We start from the raw sequence: 24722 nt of genomic DNA, 5'->3' as shown, positions 1-24722 counted from the left end.
TGCCATCCTTCAAATTTCAGAGAACTTCCAGTGACTCCTTATAGCTTGAATGAATAAATAAATTACTTTTATCCAGGCTTATTTACACTTCTATGCCTATGCTTTCTTCTGTGTCTATTAATTAATATTATGGAAAGACTTATTCAGCAAAAAGGATGATGGAGCACTAGGAATTACTGAGAAAATGTAGATATATCTACATTATAAAATATATATTTTGAAGTTGAATGTTGCAGTGCAGTTTGAAGTTGAATTGGCATGACCACAGGGCTTTATGTAGGTCACTCTTCTTTTTCCACTCTTCTTTTGCCCTGGTATGGTCCTGTTGCCTTTGCTTCCAGGACATGAGAAACTTGCAGAAGGAGAATGTTATTTGCTGTATATAAAATATGTAAAGGGGAGGATTTGGTTGAATTTCTTTAGTTGCATATTTCCTGAAAAGATGTCTCTGTTTTTCTGTCATCTCATCAGCTGTCCACTGTTTGTTAAATATGTATTTTTATTAAAAGACAGTAACTAGAAATTCTGTACCTTCCTGCCCTTTCCACCTTCTGTTTTTGAAACTGCTGGAACAAAAAGTTTTCTGCATTTTGATCTGAAAGACTCTTTTCTTTCTCTGCAGGTTAATAATGAGAATGTAGTGAAAGTTGGCCACAGGCAGGTGGTGAACATGATTCGGCAAGGGGGCAATCACCTCGTTCTTAAGGTTGTCACAGTAACCAGGAATCTTGATCCAGATGACACAGCTAGAAAGAAAGGTACATTCTTCTCTTTTCTTGATGGACTCTTTTGGTTTTGCTTCTCAGAAAAGAAAATATAGGCATGAAAATACTGCTTTATAAATTCTGATTTATAGACTTTGTTTTTAAATGCCTTATTCTTGTTTAACTTAGAGTAATTTAATTCTCTTGGCTTATGCATTAATAAGTGACAAAAAGGGTGATATTTTCTCATCCTGCTTGCCATGAAAGTTAATCTTTATGGGGTTTTATACATGTATATGTTTGAGGATCTTGTAGTAACATTTCTTGCAGTAGTGAGAGAACAAAAGCACAAAGAACAGATGATCTTTTATTAGTTAATAGCAAATGTACTTGGGATGAGAGTATCTCTTGAAATCGTTGAGAACTTTTGCATCTTTTGCAGAAAGAATAACAAAAGTAAGCAATACGTTTAGACTGAAGTTCTGGTAGAAAAAAAAAGTACATTTTAATGAGAAAATTCCTCTACATGAAATTAAAATAGAGGAGTTGTTCCAGCCAGGGAATATCCCTTCACCTCTCATCAACAGACAACACACTAAGATGCTTTTTCTGCCATTTGGCTGATAATGAGAAGACAGCTTCTCCAAGAGAGGTTTGTATGACATTGTGTGCCACAAAGACTTTGGGAAAGAATTGGCTGGGTACAAACAGGATAGGGTTTTTTTCCAAACCCAGGGTTTGTTTGGTTTGTTATTAATTAAATTTAATGGACATTATGGGTTAACCTATATCCTAAGATTGGGCTACTCTCTTAAGAATTTCAGTGTGTTCCTCACATGAAAAAACCACCACTAAAACTTCACTAAAAAAAAAAAATAGAAAAAAGGAAACAAAAATGGATTTTACCTATTTCCTTCACCTCAGATGCCCCTCAGTTTGCTCAGGTGACAGCTATGCTGGGAATTCATTAGGCCCCCATAATTATCATTAAGCAGGAAAGATTGCTGCTGCTAACTAGTGTTTAGTACAGCAGTAACACATTTTTAAAAATTCTAGTTCCTCCCACCAGTTCCTTGAATTATCACTGTCAGACACCTGGGTCTTCAACACAAGAGGGGGTGAGGAGCTGGAAGCCCAGGGCTCCCTCCTAGTCCATGACTAAAACTTTCTGTCTACACTGGGAATGTTCTTCACATCTACTGCTTATCAAAAAAATAATAATAAAAAAGAACCAAATAAAATTAAACCCACCTTGGGAGTGGGAGGGAAAGGCCATGTTTATGTCATGTCCAAACATGGTCCTGCATTATTTTTGGCTTGTTGGAATTACTATTCACACATTTTAAACAAACCTTTAATCTCTGCCTTTTGGGATTTTTCATATTGGCCTTAAATGTAGTGACAATGCTTTAAACCTAAAGAGAGTAGATTTAGACTACATGTCAGGGAGAAATTCTTTATTGGGAGGATGGTGAGCCTCTGGCACAAGTTTCACAGAGAAACTGTGGCTGCCCTGTCCCTGGAAGTGTCAAGGTCATATTGGATGGGGCTTAGAGCAACCTGGTCTAGTGGAAGGTGTCCCTGCCCATGGCAGGGGGTGGAAGAAGATAAGTTGTAAGGTTCCTTCCAACCCAAACCATTCAGTGAAATAAAAGTGCTGTTGTCTACAACCCAAAGGGAAGTTGCTTCTATAAAAACAAATCCAGTTCTTTGTCATCTTGTAATTCCTAGTGATAATGCATCATTTACCAACCACTTCCCCCTTTGAATCTTGTCCCTTTTTGATGGCAATTTGTAGCCTTGCTTGTTTCCTGGCAATTGCCTTTGTACCTTTGGAATTGTGTGGAAGGACTTTGTTGCCATCAGTCAGATGTCAGATACCCAACCTCATTTAATTCTTACCCTCAAACTGCTTTGCCACCTCTTTTCAAAATGCTATAGGCATTTTGTATTGACCAAAACACTTGAGAATCCTTAATTTTTCCTGGTGTCTCAGGGCCAGGGATGTTGACTGGAAGTCTCCGTTTTCTTTTTGGATGTTAAGCTCCTTTCTGACCACTAGAAACATTTGTTCTCAGGATTCTAAAGCACATGCTGGATTTTAGTTCCTGTGCTAGATGACCGTCTTGATATTTTAAGATCTTCTTTATTCTGAGGATCATCTGTTTCCCCTAGACTCACCATAACTATTCAGATCAGTTTGAATCTTCCTATATTTCTCAGATTGAACAGTTTCTTCACAAATTAAATTAATCTGGCAGAGATTGGCTGCTATCCAGGAGGTTTTTAGCCTTAGAAGAGGCACAACTGCTGTGAGGCCCTTCATCTAGGAAGCCTTTTTCCTGCTAGAAAATAGAAGGGCACAGTTATTTAGCTTTAAGTGTTTCTATGTATCCTGTGTTACATAAAAGCTTGCGGATGTGTCAAACAGCCTACGCTAAAACCAGAAACAGTAGAGAAATTCAGTAAAGGAAAAGCATCTCAGGGCTTTTTCCTCCGCATGTATGTATTTATTCTTACCTTATTTCATGTAGCTTATTCTTTTTAAATTGAGGTGAAATTGTGGATGTAAATGTAGGGTTTGAAGGTGTTTCCTTACACTGTGTATTTTTCTATTTAATGCAAAGCCCCACCACCTCCTAAGCGAGCTCCAACCACTGCACTGACCCTGCGGTCTAAGTCAATGACCTCAGAGCTTGAAGAGCTTGGTAAGAAAGTGTTTTTTGGCAAGCATGGCTTAGTAGAAATGTAAATATGTATAGATAGATAGATAGATAGATGTATATGTGTTAAATTGATTAAAGGGAGCTGCACTGTGTACAGTGTGTAGAACAGAAAAGGTTTTAAGAATGCTGCATCTCTGGAGAGTTCAAATTGTGCATGACTCGCATGAATTATTTTTGTTTAAACTTGTGCCTTTACTGCTACGCAGGAGAATGTTGATACATTTTGTGCATCATCAGAGTCTGGCACATCTACACACAAAAAATAATGCCGTGTCGTATTTTGTTAGCTTTGCTTTCTGAGTTTGCAGTTCATCTAATATTGTTTTATTTTAAATTTCTGTGGCCTCTCATTAGTGGATAAAGGTAAGCTGCCAGAAGCTGTTGTTAAAAGCTGACAGTGTTAAAGCAGCTTCAACTTCAACTTGTTTCATTAAGCTGATCTGAAAAAAGTGCATATTATGATATCACTTTGACTCCTGTGCATGATATAAACTTAATTCCTCTCTATTGATAATAAAAAATATTGAGCATTCAGTCTTTTATTTGCTAATTTTAAGAAATGTGACTGTAGATTCCTTTGCTTAATCATCCAATCCTACATATGCATAATTCTTTGGAAATTTTTAATTTTCTAGAAATGAGGAAGGTATTTTCTTCCTGGTTTTAGCCGGTTAGGTCATTAAAAAGTAGAATTTCTGCAGCTAGACTAAGAAATATGTTATGAATAAATCATATACACACAGAGAAAAACCCAGTGCATATTTCTATATGGCTATAACAGTAAAACAGTGTGTTTAACAAGTGATAATTGGGTATAAAAACAAACCACATCCCTCATTGCAGAGTAATAGATGATAATAAATCATACAATAAAACCATTTTTTCCATTTAATTCTACATTGATTTAAATATTTACATTTTATAATCTTTCTTTTTTCTGGTATGGATTCATATGAAGGCCAACTGGAAGGAATCAAAGCCTTGTGGCCACTTTTTTTCCCCTGAAAGTCAGTGTTTTCTGGGGCAGATGGACCCCATCCATCTTTAAGGGAGTCAAGTCATACAGGTCCAGTGGGAGGTCTTGCCAACAGAGGGGGGCTGAAGTGAGCACTGTCTTCTCTATGGTGTAACAACCAAGTGAAAACCAAAATTGAACAGTCTGATTATTTAGCTCTAACAGATCTCAGAAAATTTGATTTTTCTGGGTCAGGAAGTTTAGGAGCTTAGCTAAAGGTATCAACACTTTGTGAATGCTCTGTCATTTTTCTTCTGTGTTTAAAATGTAAAATATTCTTTCTGGAGCCACTTTTTGGGTCTGGGTGCTTTTTTTTGCTATAAGGTTGTAAAACTTTGCTTTTTTGGCCCTTCATTATCCTCTTCTGCAAATTGCTTTCAAATATAGGATACTCTTCTATTTCTCTTTTCAATCTTCCATAGGGGATACTGTTCTCAAAGCAGAGAGAGGCAGCACTCTTTCCTGGGGTAGAACAACCTGTTAATAGTAACATCCCCCTGCAGTGAGGACCATCTAATTTAGCTTCCTCACCCCCAGTTCATGTTGTAGCACTTGACCTGCTGTTTGTTCTCCCCAACTGGCAGAAAACACCACAACTCATTTAACAAGCAGCCATGGGACACATCTCAATATTTAAGCACATTTCCCATTCATATCTTTATCCAGACAGGGCAAATATTACAGTGGCAAGAGTTTGCTATTCTGAAGAATAGCCCTGCACCATGTTCCAGGAGTTTATGTCCCCTAGTAAAGCTATAGGAATGGCATAAATTTGTTTTCTTCCTAAATAAGGCTGTAAATGGCACTTGCGTGACACTCTGAACCCTTGCCAACGTAGCAAACAATATAACTACTGTTATAAATAAAATCTGTGGTCAACCTATTTTCATATTTGCCCTGTAAAAGGGTTCTTATCAGAAGGAACAAGAATTGCTAAATTGCACAACTGAACAAGCTTCCCAAATGAAAATGTTCTCCCTATCATCAGTTTAAAGTTGTCTTCTGACATGAACCACAGATTGTATGTGTGTATTTATCTCTAATTTATATATCTCTATATGTATATGTGTATATATTGGACATCTGTGAGAACTATGAGAACACCCACATTTTTATATCCGTTAAACTAATGAATAAGCATTTATTTCATAACATGTATATGCAAACTAAATAGGAAAGATCTATAAATGAACTCTGTGGATGTTCTCATCAATATATATGTGTAATCCTTTTTTCTGAACTGGAGAAGCTCATGGTCTCAATAACGTCTCATGACAAAGAATTCCATGGGCTAATTATGTGCTGTGTACAAATGTATTTCCTTTTTATTGGTTTTAAATGTGATGCTTTTAATTTTATTGAATGTCCCTTGTTATGTAATAGAAAGAAAAGTAGAAATTCCCCACTTGTTTTCCCTTAGAGTACATAGTTTTGTAATGTCTCCTAGTTGAGCTAAACAACTTTTTTTTTTTAATTATACATCTTGTAGTCATTACAGTTACTTCCTTTGCCTGGCTCTGAACGCTACTTACAGTTTTATTGATGTGTTTTTAGCTATCCTGTTCTTCATAACACTGAGCAGACCATCTCAGTTGTTCTCTTTTAAACTAATTGATCCCAAAGATAGCAAATAACTTGTGCTCATGATTCCTTTCCCCTTCAACCTGCAAAGATTTGAAAATACCCTATTGTCATAGTTTGAAAGCCCTGGTGTCAATAAGTTGCCCCAATTACTGTTTTGAAAAAAAATTCAGAAAAAAAAATTAACTGTACATGTGTCCCTAATACCTGCAGAGGAGAAATTTCTTAATACAAACCCTGATAAACATCTTGGCAAAAGCAGATTTTGTCTACTGTGTTTTGATAGATACATGTTTAGTGGAGGGGAGCAGGGAGAGACTGACATCTCAGATGGAAGAATAATGTTTATGCTTAAAATGACAGACAAGGATTTAGCATATAAAAAATTACCTTCAGAATTGATTCACAGTTCATTCCCTTTCTATTTCCAAGCTTCAGTACGGAAGAAGAAGGGTAAGGGGAAGCATTTTGTCTCTTGTTTAACCTGTTTCTCACCTTTCCATAGTGAAGGATAATAACATAATGTAAATGTTGGCATATGGTCCAGTTTATTTTATGGTGTCAAATGTACATTAATTATTATATATGTTTTTTAGTTATTTAGTTAATAAATTGCAAACACGCTAAGAACTCAAACAGAAGACCACATTTGAAAATACTCCCCACATTTCTTCCTTTTGTCTCCTTTCCTTCATCTTGCCTTTTTTCCTTCTCTGTATCCAACTCTTTTCCAAACCCTTCCATCTCATCTCCTCACAGTTACTGTGCTCACTGGCAGCCACGGAGAGGTAGTGGCCAGTAACATCCTCAGTGTAGTCCTACATTAGTGGTTCTGCTTGTCTTTTTTAGTGGCCACACATTACTCCCATAAAACCATGCTGTCTCTGTCTCAGGAAGTAGGGATCTTGCACACAACACCTGGGCTTTTGACCTGGAGAAAATGCTGCTCTGCACAATTTTTAATTCCCAACATAACATCTCCCACGCTGTCCCGTATGCATGGCGTGCCCTCCCTGGACTGATCCATAAAATCTTCTCCTTGACATCTCTCCTAAAGACTCACTTTCCCTAGATCCCTGTTAAGCAACCATCCAAGCACTGATGGCTAGGCAGAGGGGCAGGTAGAAGTAGTGGTGCTATTTGAAGAGCTTTTATCAATGTACATACGTTTATGCAGAATTTGTTTGTGTTGAGCTGTATTTTTCCATGCTCCTATACGTCATTTTGCTTTCCTAGATTGTGAGCTCTCCTGAGCAGGGACCGTGTCATCTCCACCTTCTCATGCCGTCTGGCCTGAGGAAGAGCCTCAAACCTGTCTGAGACCCTGGGTGGTAGCTGGAAAAACAGGCTGTGTCCTGCTCTTGGACAAAGCTCAGTGTCATGGAAAGGAAAGTTAGGCTGTAGGCAGTGTCTTCTCTCAACAGGGAAGCTTTTCCTTTTTAACATTAAATAGGACAAAATTGGTTTATTTTCCACTCTTTATTTTTCTGCTCTTTCCTGACCTCCGTTCAGGTCATTAAAACAGGTTCCACCTACTGATATTTGCCATTCTCCATTCAGAGAATAAACCACATGGCTACTGAAAAATATATTTTGGCAGCATATAAAAAAACTCTTTGCATTGTTATTGTAGAGTCTTCTGTCAACTCAAAATTCAGTTTTCTGGGTCAGAGGCAAGAGAGACATAAGATAAAAATAACGGCTTCTGTGGTTCTGTTTGACTGGTTTTGTTGGTTGTCTCTGGAGATGGGTTCTGGTTCATTGGGAGGACAGGAGAGGAGAAGGACATAGGCTGTACTTTTTATATTCAGGATATGATAGTTGTGTCTAAAAAGATAGGTAATAAAATCTTTAGGTTTGGAGCAGCATGGCATGGGCAGTACTGTCATTTTAATGCAGTTGCATAGCATGAATCACTAAAATTAAGCGGTGCTTCATTTGTGCCACTGACTTGTAGTAGTTGCCTGACTCAGGGATAGCTTCCAACTTTAAGATGTGTATGTGAAGTTTTCAACAGTCAAACTACCTTCTGGGTTTTGTGGGATATTTGGGATGGGGAGGAGGCATTCTTCTTTCATTTGTGATTTGTAGTTTTCCAAGAATTCTAAAGATTGTAAATTCCAAGAATGAGTAAGTCGTGGCAACATGTAAACTAACAGTTGTAGCAGCAATTTGTTGGAGGTAGCACTTAAAATGTAATTCCATTAATACTGAAGAATAACCAGAATATTCATGCAGCAAATTTAAATGAAGGTTTAAAAATACTCTGAAAATTAAACATTAAAAGGAAAACTTGGGGTCATAATTTTCGTCATCACTGGAGAAAATAGATATCATTGTAGTTTCAAAATGGGTATCATTTGAGTTTCAAAATTAATGTTTTAAAATAAATTTAACTCTGTTCATAGAAAGTTTATGCAGCTGGTGAAAAGCTTGCCTTTAAAGGGCTTTTTTCTTCAGTTCTTGCTTTGACTTGTTTAATCAATAACTTCTTGTGGATGGAGAATTTTAAAATTATGTGATCATTAAGGAACACATCCATAAACTAAGACCTGCAAATGTTTAGATACATTATTTAAACATTATTTAAACATCCTGCTCCTAAGCTTTTTCTTTTTTTCCTGACAGGAAATGGGTTTGATTTAGTGAATAATCTGGGATTTTCAGTGAAAACTGAAGTGTTTAATTTTAAAATGCCTAATATAAAGTTCTCTAAGAGAAAGTATAAAATTAAGACTAGAGCAGGCTAAATTTTTGTAGCAAAATGGGAATGACAGGATAAATAATTCTTCACCATTAAGAGATATTCCACTGGCAGTGTCACATGAATCTCAGTTGTGGCTAGGGATGATGTTTGGTTTGTTCTTAGATTTGTTATGGTAATCAATATAAAACATTAATATATACCATACACTGATGAAATATGTGTGTTGATACTGGTCTTTGGGGTCTGATATGGGCTACAGTATCAAATATAAATATAGGATTTTCCTCCTCTGAAGAGTTTAGAGTCTATCACCACCTTACAGATACAGAATAACTGTGATATCATCAACACAGAATATTGTTAGCTGGCATCAAGTCTTTACTGGAATTTGAATAGAAAAATATCAGTTGATGGCATTCAAAAGAAATATTATTAGCTCTGTCTGCAGTAAGTGTCCACACTTCATCCCATTCCTGTTGTCCATTGTTTCAAAGGAGGCACATTCCAATGGCATCTGAAACAATGAAATTGCAGAGCAAATATATATAAATGAATGCCAAACAGTGGATTAGCTTACAGTGTTCTGTTATGTTTGAAGAAACCACTCCTAAAGTCGTCTGGTTCAAAAATCATTTCTTTATTTCACTGTGGTGGAGTTGATGATGGAGATTTGTCTGCAGGAAAACAATGGGAATACCACCAAAGGAACTTTTACAGCACTCACAGCCTCAACTCCTGTGGTAGTTTCCAGCATCTGCAGTGCTTCTCTGTAGGAAGAAGGTTTTCTGACCTCCACCAGACACTGTGTTTTAGAAGATGAGAGCAAAAGGCATCAGGCTTAATGAAGAATTCTTGAAGGTTGCCCGTGTAAGTAATTGATTTGCGTTACCTATTTGAAATTGTAATAAGACAGCAATGTAGTGATGAGGAAAAGGTTGGGTTATCATTTATCACAAGTAGAAAGCAGTGACTCTGGGTGGAATTTGTGAAGTACATGTATACCAGCCCTTTTTTTTGCTGATGTAGTGAGATTTTACAACTTGGAGTGTAACTTATGGGGAGTCCACAGGAAGAAGGTGTAGGATTAGGGCTGTGGCTACAACATGAGTACTGGTAAAACACTTCGTAAGAGAAAAGTATTGAAAATTGGCAAGTTTCAAAAAGGGAACAGCGCTAACCCTATGTTTTCCACCAGCAAAAGTTTGGCACTTGACTGGCAATGTGCTGATTAACAACTTGTGCCACAGAATCTAAAATTAACAGGTAACTCTTGGAACTAAAAACTTCTTCAAACCAGGGTTTATGTTGCAGGAGGTGGGCAGCTTTAACTAATATTTTGGAAGCTCTGGGAATCCTGAGAGGGTTGGTTGAATCCCTGTGTGGGTGTTCTCATGTACACTAGTATTATTTTGAATTTATCAGCTTATTCTGGAGTGTGTAGCGCTCTTTCATGATACTTGTTTTTCTTTACTACAGGACAGTAATTGAAAAGGTTTTCAAAATCCTTCTGCATCAGCCAAACAAGACAATGGTATAAAAGAAGTTGGAAAAGGAATTGTAAGTGTTACAGAAAATGTGGGGTTTGTAGCATTTGGAAAGAGACGAATTAAATACGTTGACTTATGTGAGTGTTGCTATGCTCAGATATTATCAATTTAATATCTGAGCCCATATTCAAAATCATGAAGGCTCGAGGAGAAGTTAAAATTGCATGCGTTTCCCAACATGGCACAGTTAGGGTAGTGAAAAACTCCTTCAACACTTTTAATGTGTTCTCTCTTTTTTTCAGGAGCCAGGGAGATGAAGGACTTATCTCCCTCATCTCAAAACTCCCTTTGCTGCTATTACATTTTCTTTTGCCTTCAAATGTTCATATATCCATGTTAATTAATTTCTAATATAATTAAAAATAAATGGTTTTAGATAATTCCTCATAGTTCGTTTGGTTTTTCCCCTCGGTGTGGAAGTGTGAGAGTAAGTGTAAGACCAGAGAAGGCTGCAAGTGTCTTAAGTCCTCCACTTTCTTTTTGGTTTCTTTCAGTTGGTTGTCTTTCTTTTGTGACTAGGCCAAATTTTCAAATGCTGTCTCTTAAACAGAACATAAAATTGCCACTTAAATTCCACCTGGCTTGCAGGATAGGAGTGGGTATTGACTATATTCTCTGCTTTGTTTTTGTTCTTGAACAGAAACCACTGTTAGACAATGACCATTCCTCTTTCAAGGTAGGCTGAATTGTAAGGCTTCAGGATTGCAGGTGTATTTTAAATGCCTGTATAATTATTTCATGAATTGATTATACTGTTAAAGAGCTGGTACTTGAAAATTGTATCTCTGAAAGAATTTGAACATATCAGTTTTCTGCCTTCCTTAAAGTTACTTTTCATAGTGTGATTATAATGTGTAAATGTGACTTGTGTGTACTAATGTGAAGCAATTTTCAGCCCTAGAAACACAAATAAGACTTTCTTTCAAGAAAGTTTTGATAGTTCTTTACTTTGATACATACAAATCATTTCCATAAATCACGTAATGGTATTTACTCAATGTTAAATGATTAATTTTAGTCACTAAACAATTTTTATGTTTTACTGATTTATTTTCTATATTTTCCCTTTTTTTATTTTATTTTAGTGTTTTGTAGAGTTTACAGTATCCCAGAGAACAGACAAGTATTTTTACTTAATTTTCATAGAAGGAAAGTTTTTCAAGTGCCTTATATGTTTGACTGTATTGCAAAGCACTTCTGTTATTTCCTCATCAAGCTGACTGCTAAAGTAATATTCTCTGCCTGTTGTTCACAGTGTGGTAAATGTGTGATTTAAGCACAATCCTGCAAATTGTTCCTCTGAGGTGGGGCTGGAAGAAGTTCATTCCAGGTTAAAATGTGGTGGCAAATTTATGAGGAGTATTAGGAGTAACCTAATTGTCTACATGAAAACTCGGACCATTCCATTTCTGTGTACTTTTAACTATACATTTATATGACATAACTGTAGGCTGAACTTGTTTCTTTTCTCTGAATATGATCGTAAACAACAAATTTGGATTTCAACCTTAACCTTTAATATTCTTACTCTGAATCAACGCTTTAGCTAAGCTTAGTCTTTAAATGCTTAGTGGTGTGTTGAAAGCCTCATTATACTTAACCTACTTCTGGTCTTTGATGAATTTTTATACATCTAATCCTATTTTAATAGATCAAAAGAAAGCCATTCATTTTCAGTGGGCACAGCTGATGTATCAGAGATCCAATTTTAACCATCTCCAAATAGGAGTCACCTGTTTTTCCTCAGGAACACTGAAGTTTTACTCATCAGGTGCAGTTGCTTCTATGACAAGCAACATCATCAAAAGATCTTCTATAGTCTGACCAAGCTTTCTTTGGAAATCATTAGGTTCTCATCTTTTGCTGCCACCCCATTAATATTGGAAAGCTGGTCTATCTGCTTCTTTGAAAGCCTAGTCCACATTCCCAGACCTTTCACCCAAATTGTCCTTTACATAGTTCTCCCACCCACAGACATTCACCCCCAAGTATTTAGAAAGTTACTTCCCAGCTATTGTTTTACAAACTAAGCAGGGCAAGCTCTTTTGCATTATATGGGAAGTGAAAAAAACCTGGAAGGAATGCAGTGTAAATAATTGCACCTGCTTGTTTTAGATGCTGCTTTTTTTTTCAGACTTGGAAACTTAATTACATGTGTAATCACTGCTGGTTTTCATACCAAAATCAAATGGCTTGTAGTTAAAAATAGAAGAAATTGGGTAAAAAAAGTTAATCCATAAGATAAAAGCAACACCACAGCCATATTTTTATGCAGTTTAAATGAATCTCTATCCATTTTTAATAGGCACATGCGAAGACTACCCTTTTAGTAACCCATTTTTGCAGATTGTGGACAAATTTTATCAGCTGATGAAAGATATTAAACTAAACCTTCAAACTCGTATTTAGGGAAGGCAATGGAACAAAACGTGCATGTGCAGTACCTGACATTAAGGGCCATATGCCCAAAGCTGTTGACACCAAGGAAGAATGAATGTCCTGTGTTCCCATCACTTTTCAAAAGGAAAAAAATGCATGTGCCAAATATTTGCCTGTGGTTGACTGCAGATGCTAGACCAGGTGGGTGACACTACAGCACAGAGGTGCAATTGGCATTGTATGAAGTTTTGAATAAAGCACCTGGTACAGTTTCTGTCTGTATCTATCTTAGGTATTTACAAGGCACCTATCACCTTGGTACCTAAGCACTTTGAAAAATGCACCCACCCCAGGAGGCATGATGCAGATACAGACAGAGGCCCAGGTCCAGAGCAGCAGAGGCAGGTCCCAGGAAGCTCTCCAACTGTGTTCCCGCTGTTGTTGAGCTCCTGGCCCACTTGGTGTGGCCAAGGAACATCTCCACCCACCTGTCAGCAGGAAGACGGTGCCCCACCCCTCACGTGCAGCTCTGCTGGTGGGCAATCTGAAAAGGAAAGATAATGGAAAAGGCAACGATCCAGTAGCAGAGGTGAAACAGGAATGGTGGGATTTCAAAAGGAGGGCTTCTTAAAGAGCAGCACATCTCAGGGGAGGGATCAGCTGCCAGTTCAAGTGGCAGGTAAGGCATAATACAGGCATAAGTCCCAAATGTTCTTCAGTGAACAAAAGTTAAAGAAATACTTCTGATGTCTCTAAAGTTTCTGTATATCCAAAGCCCTGCTCTGTTCTTGGCCTCTGACTCAGTCCTCTACCCCTGCAGATCAATCAAGTGTTCAGTTCTGTGTACCTCCACCCAAAATTGCTGCAATCCTAAATATGTCTAATAACCAGCATAAAGGACTCTCACTGGTAATGAATGTTGTGGTACAAAGGAGACAGCATAGTATAGCAGTGCTCCAAAATAATGGACGTATTCATGAACCTAAAGGCTGGAATAAACTTGGCTTCTAGTCACCATATTCAGGGCAGGATCAGGCAGACACAGCTCACCCCTGCAGGCACACATGGAGCTTCTCCTGTGGCCTCCAGGAGCAGTTGCTGATCCACCACATCAGACCAAGCTGTGTATCAGCCCAGGGCAAACACCTGGATAGGGAGCAGCTCCAGGCTCTGCTGCAGAAACAGAGAACCTGTCTACCAGGGCAGAAAGGAAGATAGCCAGGACTGTGATGGAGGTTCACTAGTTGCTATTACAGGGACCACTTTAATACCAGATATCCTTTTTCTTTAAACACAACAGAATCAGTGAGGTAAGACAAAACAAAACAAAACAAAAAAGTCTTCAGAAACCTGTGAGTCCCATGGGACTTTAGGAAATAGCTGCATAGTAGTCACAGTGATCAACTACTAAAGTTGAAGTTCAGTGGGGTCACTGACTTCCAGAATTTCCATTCCCTTTAGCCCATATGAATTACCCCTTCTGAGTCCATTACTTGGTCATTTAAGGATCAAAATGGGAGTCATGCCCTGGCAGAGCAACGGACATAAAGTTAGGAACATGAACCTTGGAGACTGCCAGTTTGGTGGCTGCTATCAGTAGATATAAACATAAGTGACCTATTTTGCCTGGATATATCCCTGTGAGCAAAATGCTGCACATAGGAATGGTGTGGAAATGACTAAAAAGTCACAGAATCTGACTTCTTCCTTTTGCTTCACACCCAAGGAAGCTGAACTTCTTTGTACCCACTCTATTTTAAGCTTTGAAAAGAGAAATATTTTTTTAGAGCAAATTAACAAGCAAGTAAGATCAACAGTGGTGGTGTACAGTTTGATCTATGTTCTCATGGACAATTTTGACTTGACAATTGTAGTGCCCTGTCTCTCTTTTTTTTGGAAGTCATCCCTTTTCCAAGGAAAGGAGGTAAAGGCAGTTAGTTGAGGTCACTCTATCAGTCAGCTTCAATCCTTCTGTCAGCAGCTGTTCAAACATAGGACAATTTCTGGCTGAACCAAGTTTTCCAATGCCCCTGGCACACCTTTTCCACAGCATCAGCCTAGGCACTGGTGCAACCATCTGACCGAGATGCACCCTGAACTTCAGGCAATTTTTGGTCATCAAGGAATGGATTTCTTGGGCAGAGACAGACACATACATCAAGGTGGTGTCAGCCATTGACCTTCAGGCAGTTTTCCCAAGTTTAACTAGAGGCCATACCTGCAGTGCACCCTCAGTTCCTTGTGCCCCATGTCAATGTTTCACAAAGCTTCCAGAACCCACAGTTACTAAGTGTTGAACACCTTGTTACAAGCAATAACAGTTATGATTATTCCTCCTTTTCATTGCTAGCCAAGTTTACCAACCTAACCTAAAACCTGTGAATGTATTCATTATTCAGAAGTATTCGCCAAGAGTTTCCACAATTAACTTTATGCCCAGGGTTTTTCACAGTCTCTTTGCTTGTGCCCTTTGTCATTTGTGTTATTGGTCACCCATGCCAGATGCTGTTCTTTCAGCTCGGAAAGGCTGAAAATACTGAACAGGAGGGTAACAACTGATAAATTTTCATAGAGAATTAAGAATTTTGCAAAAATTTACTTTATTATGCTTTTTCAGGGATTTTTTTCTTCACAAACCTCTGGCAAGTGTGTGAACATGCACAAATAACAAAAGTTTTGTGATCCCTCTGATCCTGAACAAACTAAAGTCAGTGATACCATTTACAGAAATATTCATAAATCAGTGTGGATTTTGGAGTTTTTTGATTTTGTTTTGCTTCAGTTTTTGACTTTTAGTTTAGTTTGGTTCTGTTGCTTGCCAGTTGTTAGATGGGTTCTGCTTAGAACACTTGTCAGGTAAATACAGTTTTCAAATATGGGGAATTTTCTGATGACATGTCAGAAGAAATACCAAGACATTTTGTATGACCAGTGGCTCTACCAGAATGAGTATATATGATCCCTTATCTCCCACTGATTCCATAGACTTTAACTGAAATGTGTGTTTGCTATGTGTGGTAAAAATAGGTCCCCTGCTTTTTTTGTGCTTTTTTTCATGTGTATTCAAATAGGAAAATGCAGAGATATAATGCATGGTCCTACACTATAGTTGTAAAGAGAGATTTGTTAATGAAGGAATGCCTATGGCTGTATTAGACAAAGTGAGAGAGGAATTGCAAAGGAAGAAGCAGTTATTAGTTAGGTTGATATATAGTCACTTTCAAATCTCCATGGAGTGGAAGAGCCAATGATTGCATGACAGTTTGTCCCTAAAATTCATTTTCATAAGGAGCTCATGCCTTTTTACAAATACAGTCTCATCCTCACTTTCCATAAAACATGCAACTGGACAGTCCAGCCAGAGGGAATATGAATACTTTGAATGTGAATACTTTGAAGTAGTGAATATGCTAAATGCACAAATAATATCCATTATTTCAGCACTTAAAACTCATCTTTCTATTAAGTCACACAGAATCTCTTTTAGACCAGTATAATATTGGAGGCACTTGGGTGCAGAAATAATGAGTACCACATTATGGTAGACAGGGAGGAGGGATCCTTGGGTCTGTGAGAAGGAGCTTTCATTTTAAACCATATAGAATAATTAAAAAAAAAATCGATCAAAACCCCTACCGACTCATAAACAGAACCAAAATTATCATTTAGTATGACCTCAGCAACACCTTGCAGATGTAAGCTTACAGCTTCTGTCGAGGTCTGAAGAGCAGCATACAGAGTATTTCAAAAAGCAGAAATTAATCCTTGAAAAATAACTTTTTTTGAGACTGGGATGCCAGAGAATAGGCATGACACTGAGCTGGCATCCAGACCACTGTAGTATAAGCAGCACAGCCAGCAACGGTGAGCCACTGCTGCTCAGGACACAGTCCTACTGACAATTGCACTTCTGTCACCTGTCCCTTGCCTGAGCCTTGGGAATGCAGGGGTTTGGGCTACCCTACCACAACATTTTAGCCAGACTGCCCCAGATTAATTTCTGATGGCCAAATTGTCCCCCATCAAAAAAAAAAAAAAAAAAAAAAAGCAGACCCATTTTTTTAATGTGAAGCATGGAAAGGGTGAGAGCTGTGGCCACAGCCTCATGTAATCAAGAATAGAGCTGGGCAGATGGTGCTCTACTGTGAGCCAGTGATGGCTGCAGGTGCAAACAGCTGAGCCATTCCTCACCTTTGGGGAGGGCATTGTATACAGGGGAGGATTTAGAGTAAGCACATAGATAGCATCCTCCACCTTAAGGTCTGTAGCAATGCCTCCTTGCACACTGAGCTGCCACAGGGAAGCACTTGCACCCGGTTTTCCACCACGTGCCCTCAGGCAAGGGAAGAATAGCCAGGGGAGGGCAAAACGCAGTTCATTTCCAGGAGATGATGAGATCCCGGTGAGCAATGCCCTCAGATAGCGTTTCCAACTGTTTGGAGGAAAAGAGCAAGGAGAATCCTGCAGATGTTGGGGAGGGCATTGCTCGCGGGATAAACCCCGTGGACAGGCACCGTCGCGCTGCAGCAGTGACTTGGGAGAGAGCCCACTGGGGGTGGGGGTGACGTGAGACGGCGGACAAAAGTGAAGATAGCCAGCAGTGCCTCAGAGCAACAAAGGGCTGCCCTCAGCCAGTGGTGGAGCACATCTGGCACCCCAGGAAGCTCAATTGGACCCTTGGCCCTGAGCTCGTCCCAGGGATTTCTGACTGGCACCACTGCAGTGCATAGGTGAGCTTTTCGCTAGGTTCACTGACATTTCCTGTCACAGTCATGCTGAGGGGAATTGGTAGTTCCTGCCTTGGGATGCAGCACGGCTGTGTGTGTTCTGGGTACAGGACAGTGTGCATTGGTACTAAAAGTGGTTAATAACTTCAACTGCCACATGCCCAGTGCAGTCACTAAAATTTAGTTCACCCTTCTGCTTGCCCAAACACATACACTCTTGGCTTCCCAACTGGCTTCTTTCTATGTGTTGTCCAATGCATGTAGATACCTCCATCTGCCTGGCCTCAGATACAGTGGTTGTTGCTCCTCTATTTGATTGCCAGATGTCACTGGGGAGCAAGATGGGGAGGTTCCTGGATCCTCGGGGCAAGCCAGCCATCACAGAGGGAGCTTGCTGTCCACGCCGGCCGAAGAACAGGAATCCTCGGTGCCTGCCTCTGATGAAGACTCACCAGCCAGGACCACAGAGAGCTGGCAGTGGCCACTGTCCTCGTCTGAAACGCACAGCAACGTTGGGGAGGATTTTGAGGGATTTCAGACGCCAGCGCGGACTCCGGAGTGTACCATGGACATACAGTCTCCCGGGGATCAGTCACTCAGTAGAACTCCTCAGTTTGAAAGTGACTCTCCTGAGGAGGAGGGAAATGATGAAATGAATGAAGAGCGCTGCGGTGTTGAGCCTGTCCCTAGGGATCGGGGTTGGAGAGGGCAGCCCCAGCTAACAGAGGGAGAGAAGCTGTTGATGGAAACCAACAGTAGGATTGTGCAGCTGCTGGAAAATATCAAGAGGGAGCATGCACAGTCCATGGGCCTCATGTCCCAGTCCATGGGCCGCATGGAGCTGCAGCTGGGCATTGTGGCTACCTCCACAAGAGCCATCCATAACTACCTGTCAGAGATTTTAGCTTTCCTCAAGCAGCCGAGGACGCAGGTCCTTGAAACGCGCATTTCCCAAAGAGCCACCCCCCATGTCGAGTTGACCTGTGCCTCGACATGGACCGGGGAGGACGCAGTGGCATCCTCCACTGTGTGCTTACCTGGGGCCGAGGGGACAGGCGACTCTCGAGACCCGCCGCAGGCCACCCTGCCTTGTCGCAGTGGCCGGCTGCAGAGAGCCATAACCGAGAGGGCCTCGCTGCCCATGCCTCCACGCCAGGCAAAAGGGGGAGGGAAGAAAAAATAACCATTCCATAAGGTTTTTAGAGGTTTTTTTTTAATGTGCCTGTCCTTTTAATTCTTAGCCATAAGGCCACTGGTGGCAGAGTTTCAACCATTTCCTACATTGGCTAACATTGTATTCTGGCTGACTAGATTAGTCTAACATTTTGTAGTTTATATTTGCACTGTTAACTATGTGTGCTGCTGGTATTTGAAGAACATTTGCCTCTGTTCTTTCACTTTAACTTCATACGAGCATTTTTTTACTCTGTGCCAGGCATTCATTGCTTTTCTTACAAATACAAGTCATTTCTTGAGGCAGCTGTTTTTTGAGTTTTCTTTCTCCATTATCCCATCCCCTCTGAGCAAGCACTCGGGACTTGGTGGTAAGTATAGAGGTCTTCGCAATACTCGCCTCCAAAACTGTGTTCGATCAGTCTTTGCCTGGTGTTTCTGGCATGCCAGCCTGAGGTGTTGGGGTCAGCCTGTACCGGATCATGATCATTCTTATCCTCTGTGGGTCTGACCAGCTCAGTTTCTAAGACCCTCGGTGGAGCTAATCCACATGTCTTGGCTATGTCGTACAATAAGTAATGTTGCCAGGATCATACCTCATATTTCTCCTTTGGGGGCTGTATAGTGATTTGCCACCAGATCTATCTAGGCACCTGGCTCTCGTTTTCAAAGTTCCTTTCATGATGGATCTGGTGGCTTGATGGGCAGCATTATAATTTTTCCTCTGAGAGAGTCTGGGGATTGGAAACAGGAGTCACTAAGCAATGTGTTCTACGGGGATAAGAGCCATCTCCTGCAACAAATCTATTAGGAGGAGACTGTCCCCTGTAATTAGCAGAGATATTAATTATTTAAGAAAAAGAGAAAAAAAAAGAAAAAAAGCAACTTGCCTGGCAGCCAGACCTCTTGAGAATGTAAAAGTCATGACATGCTGTTGGGTACTGTGCTCCTCTGTCTGTGATTAAGAGCTTCTCATCAGAGACGACCTACATCTTGATAAAACACAACTACTTCCTGTGCCTTTAGGCCATCTAATTTTCTGAGGGCTGGCACCCTGAGCAGAGCACGGGGCCCATTGGTAACCCACAGGGTAGATGGAAACGCACTTTGCAATAAATTATTTTATATCTGTTGGTGCTGCCTCTCTCGGGGGAATTTAAATTAGTGGCACTCAAACTGCTATATGCATGCAGAGGCATCAGACTTGGCTTTTCCATGTGGTATCCCTGACAGTTCTCTGAAAGGATGCTGTTGCCAGGAGCCCCCTGAGCAGTGGTGACCTGTTCTCACAGGTGTAGCATGGCTCCTATGTTTGACTCTCAACACACCGTTGTAACTTCTCAGGAACGTTCAGAAGAGTTTATATGGCAAAGCAGTGATGAATGGAAAATACTAGAGAACAACCATAGACTTAAAAATCCTCTTCTATGATTACAACCGAGCTGTGCTCTCTGTCCAGTGAGACATAGACTCTTCCTCCCTGTCTTTCTGTGAGGTTATTCAAGATAAAGCAGATCATATTTTGTTATTCTGCCAGTCAGCCACAAATTGCTCCCGTATAAGTGTGTGTGCGTGTGTGCTTGTGGCTGTACTTTGCTAAATGACCGATTTAAGGATGAAATTGCATCTGGCATGGCCAACCTCCAGTGTGGGCTTTTTCCACTACCAAATATTTCTTCCCTTTCACCTCCATCCAGATGAGTTCCTTGTAAAAATGCCATTGGAGGTGGGTTTCTTTGGCCACACTTCACACCAGGTGCCAATTTTTGCATCTATTTTGTGGCTTTTTTTTTTTTTAATATCTCTTTTGTCAGAACTATTTGTAAAGTTATCCTCAGAGACTTTCCAGCACAAGCTTGTAAGCTTTTCCCTCTCACTGGTGCAAGAAATGCATGCTGCAGAGTATTCGAGGTCACAAGAAGGTTGGGAGAGAAGCTAATTAGTAAACCTGGCAAATTATTCCAGTACATGTGGCCTTCTGAACAAGCTGGTTCTGGTGCATAAGTGGTTTGCACACTGGTGCTGTGGATGTGAACAGCCCAGTTCAAAGCACAGGGTTTGTCCCAGAATGTTTACATCTTCTTTCTTTGGGATGAGTTTGAGTTAAGCTAAGTACAATTCAGCCAGACAATTTGGCCTAATTAGCACGTTTGATAATGCAGTGAGAATGTTTTTTATTTTGCACAGTGCTTTCACTTCAGAAGGGTGGTGCAGTTGTGGCCAGATGTTAAGAATTTGACTTGCTCTTCAGGACCCGCCATGTAGCTGCTACCATTTAGAACCAGTCTCGTTCTCACGTACTGGCTACTTCCATGGCTTCAAATTTTTTTGTTGTAGTCTCAAAACAACAACCTCCACTCCACCTTTGCTTCCTGACTAAAGGCAGCAGAGCAAAAAGAAGATGTAGCAGTGCTGCAGTTGAAAGTGCCATGCAAGGAAGCACTAAAGAGTTCCTTGCAAAGCAGCTTAATCTTTAACCTGCTCTCCTCTTCCATTTCCAAGTGCTTTAGCTAGACATGGCAAGGCACAAAGCACCACTCCAACAGGAGCAGCCATAGGTGTGAGAAGGACTGGGAACCTGTCTACAGACAAGAAACCTGCAATAAACTTAAACAAAGCCAAAGTTTTTTTCCACCCGGAAGTAGTAGATGGTATTAAGAATTGGTGCCAACTGATATTTTGCTCGGATCCAACATTAGGATCTGATTTGTAGTATTGTCTAGCAAAATCAGTGCAGTTGGAGGGTATGTATGTTCCATCCCCAACAAATATTTTCATGCTTTTCAAGTGTCTGTCATGGCCTCATCACTCTTTCCCTGTAGCTTTTTGTTGTCTGAATGGGTATATGGTTACATGTGTCTGTTAAAAATAAAGGGGATCAGTTCTTACATGGTATATTTATATTTCTTATGTACATATTTTGAGTACGTAGTGCTTCAGTTTCCAAAACTTACTTCTTTCTGTGTCCAAAAGACCAGTTGTTTGGCTTCTGGAATGACAACAAGGGTGGGAGAGCCTTAACAGGAAATCTGCCCGGTTGAAGCTCTTGGTGATAGATCCCCTGAGTATAATTCTGCAGTCTGGCCATATTTTTGATGTATAGGTCAAATATTCATGGTTACACCGTTGCTTTCTGATGCCTTTTGCTGAGCAGAAGTGCAGATATTTTTCTTTCAGAAGTTCACAGTTTGTATAACAAAGTCATTATGAAATGTGACATTGTTTTATTTTTGAATACGTGTGACGATTTTAAGAATTTTTTCCTTTTCTCCTTCCACTGGATGATTTAAATCTCACAAAAAAAATAAAGCAGACCAATGAAAAGAATTGAATGCTAACTTCAATTGAAAAGAAATAGCAACACCACTCTTGTGAGACAGTTTTCAGCAGTATTCAGCTTGCTGGTCCTGCTCAGCCTTTCCTTTCCTGCCTGCTCCCTGCCCCTCTGTGACACTGAAATATCCACTTCTAGGACAACCTTCTTCCTAACCCGAAGGCTAAAAGTTTTTCCCTCTCTTTTTCTCCCATTTAAAATACCATCCTTGCATCAGCCAGATCTACTGTTTAGAGGGATCAAAAGCTCTTTTCCTCCTGCCTTATTCCCATCCATATCAATATCCAGGGCCCTGAGTGCGCTGCTCTCCTGTGAGAGGTAAAACTTAAATCCCTAAATCCAATACTTGACATAGTAACACTGCCAAAAAAAATGGTGGTGGTTTTTTTTTTTTTTTTTTAATCTATAGTACCCTAATGAAGTAGGGTACCCTTGTTTGCTGAAGCAAATAATCAATTCTTTGGGAGATGGATTTAATTGCTGAAAAGTAACATTGCTCTAACTCTCGTTGTGGAAGCCCAGGAGCCAGGCTAAGGTATTCCACTCACATAAACACCACAGGCTATGTAACTAATCCTTACTTTGGTGAAACTTCAAAGGAAAAGACACTAAATTAACATGCTACAGGGAAGCAAATGCCATGGAAGGTGTAGCAAGGAAACCTGTTGGTATGATTCAATTTTGGATTCTAGCACAGATTCAAAACTCAAACTATTCTGGTGGCTTAGGCTACTTGTTTAATTTCTCCATGCCTTGGTTTCACAGCAGTAGAAGGGGCAAAAAAAGGAACTGTCAGGCAATAATTAGTTGATTATATGGTACTTCGAGGTCTTCAGTCTGAGGGAGTAACCTAATGTATTAAGTGCTAATGGAGCTTGTTCATGACCAAAGTTGGAGACGGGGCTAACACCAGCACTCAGTTTTGGAACATTATGAATAAAGTTCTCCCCATATTTTACCATCATGTCATATGGTAGATCAGAATCCCAAATCCAAATGTTGAAGCTCTCATTCAGACTTGGACTTTACCTATTTGGTCTATTTCTGACCACAACTAAATACATTCTCAAGCCATCCAGTTATTAAAATAAAAAAAAACACATATAAAAGTTTCATTTAAACAAATAATGCAGTTAGTAATGCTGGTCTACGAGTCTAAGAGTGTGAATAAATTAGAACGTTATTACTTGAGGAGAATAGGCATAAAAGAGCACTTCTGGAGTACTTGTTATTGTCCAAAATATCACTGAAATTCTGATGACTAAGTACAGTCTGCTTATCTCTATTTGAAACAGTGCTGTACAGATTCATTATTTCTAAAGGTCTTCTTTCCATTTCTATATAGATATTCTCCCTTCACATTTTGAAGGTTTGAAGAAGAGGATTGTTTTTCGAGTCACACTAAGTAAACATTAAATGCATGCAGGCTTAAAACTAAAGCATGCATGTTATGTAGCAGCAATAAAAAGTGCTCGGCTTGCACGACTTATGATGCTCAAGCGTTGCCTTGTTAAAATGCCAAAAAAATTTTTCTTTGCATTTTTTTGAAATGTAAATCTCTTCCTTTGACCCTGCAATACTTTTCAGTTTCTTTGGACGAATGATATTTATTTTACTGAACACTTTTATATTACAGATAAGGTGGATGAAATAATACCAGTTTCCAAGCCATCAAGAATTGCAGACAATGCAGCTGTGGACTCGAGAGTGGCAACGATAAAACAGAGGCCTTCTAGTAGATGTTTTCCCTCAGCTACAGATATGAATGTGAGTGGGAGCTATGAAGTGCTGCTTTCATTTCTGGAACTATTTGGAGGGGGTCTTTTGGTTTTAGATATTTATTTTACTTTTATTATCTTGTAACTTTTAAGGCATGGTCTATGCTGCATTTCTAGTAATAGTTTTGGGACAGAACAGTCTACATACCCCTATAAAACCTTTCTCATTATGTCCTCATATTTATTCTGAGACTGTCACACCAACAGCATTGCTTCCTCAGTGTTACTCAAGCAGATGTGAACTTGAGCTGGTGAGAGCCCAGCAAGTTCTGAACTTGAAGGTGTCATTACAACACGAAGTCTCAGTTAAAAAAACATGCTGAAAATCAAGGTATGCTATTTCAGTTTCAGCACCAGAGTTAGTGCAGCCACATCATCCCCACTAATGTGAAAGTTTCTCCTACTGCAGGTTTTTATTGTCCTAATGGCATTTATAATACCTCAATTAAATAATGCACAATGATTTGTAAGTGAAAAATTGACATTAATATTATAGCACGTATTAAAAATTGAACTCCAGAACTCTGAAACTGAATTGTTCAGTTGCAGGATTTGCTCTCACAAAACTTTGCATGTGAAAGAATAATTGGTTTTATTGCATTTTAGATATATTTTTCCATTACCCATCTCTCTGAAAGAGCATCAGTCCTGATGTAACAAGCACTTTCTGTTCGCAGCAACTCAGAGTGGAAGGAAATTAAGGCTATTCTAAGAGGTAGAGTACAAATAGTTTTGTGATGAGAAGGAGGAACAATTGAGAGTGCTGAGATTCAGGTGGCATTCCTCAGTTCCCAGCTGAGATGCTGCCTGCCAGTGTAACCTTGCACAAGACACCTTGAGTCTGTGAAAGACTCCAAGAATAGCTCTGGTCTTCAGAAGTGAAGGGAGATCACACAGAGGGAGCATTAATAGCTACAAGGTGTGTGGTTGGGTTTTTGGAACTGAATGAATTAAAATGCAGTTGCTCATGCTTACAATTTCTTACGGCACTCAAATTGTGCTGGAAACTTTAATATATTGCCTTGTAAATAATTTCAAGGAAATACACTTA

At 39.7% G+C, this 24722-nt stretch overlaps 2 protein-coding genes across 5 annotated transcripts in view; both read left to right on the top strand.

The window, feature by feature from the left end:
- The window catches only part of SHANK2 (SH3 and multiple ankyrin repeat domains 2), a 339413-nt gene that overhangs the window by 296555 nt on the left and 18136 nt on the right, over window positions 1–24722 (top strand). For 2 of the 4 annotated variants that reach the window (XM_051776895.1, XM_051776896.1), the window contains 5 exons: window positions 623–758; window positions 3332–3412; window positions 6459–6479; window positions 23239–23298; window positions 23530–23660. In XM_051776895.1, the coding sequence (XP_051632855.1) occupies window positions 623–758; window positions 3332–3412; window positions 6459–6479; window positions 23239–23298; window positions 23530–23660 (429 nt within the window). The remainder of the gene's footprint in view (window positions 1–622; window positions 759–3331; window positions 3413–6458; window positions 6480–23238; window positions 23299–23529; window positions 23661–24722) is intronic. The other 2 variants (XM_051776897.1, XM_051776898.1) reach the window with 1 other exon arrangement.
- Window positions 12409–18861, top strand: LOC127466371 (uncharacterized). The gene is made up of 2 exons (XM_051777108.1): window positions 12409–13338; window positions 17710–18861. Exons 1-2 carry the CDS (start codon window positions 13260–13262, stop codon window positions 18567–18569), a joined length of 939 nt encoding a protein of 312 aa, XP_051633068.1. The 5' UTR covers window positions 12409–13259; the 3' UTR covers window positions 18570–18861.

The sequence above is a fragment of the Manacus candei genome, unplaced genomic scaffold (assembly GCF_025592945.1).
Source record: "Manacus candei isolate 608988 ecotype Guabito, Panama unplaced genomic scaffold, ASM2559294v1 h1tg000009l, whole genome shotgun sequence".
Classification (NCBI taxonomy): domain Eukaryota; kingdom Metazoa; phylum Chordata; class Aves; order Passeriformes; family Pipridae; genus Manacus; species Manacus candei.
Note: the sequence above shows the minus strand (reverse complement) of the source record. Positions and strands in the feature narration are given on the sequence as shown.

Coding starts and splice junctions, on each gene's coding strand:
- LOC127466371 (XM_051777108.1), top strand. CDS start 13,260: ATGGTGGGATTTCAAAAGGAGGGCTTCTTAAAGAGCAGCACATCTCAG. Junction 13,339..17,709: donor GCTGCCAGTTCAAGTGGCAG/GTAAGGCATAAT, acceptor TTTGATTGCCAG/ATGTCACTGGGGAGCAAGAT.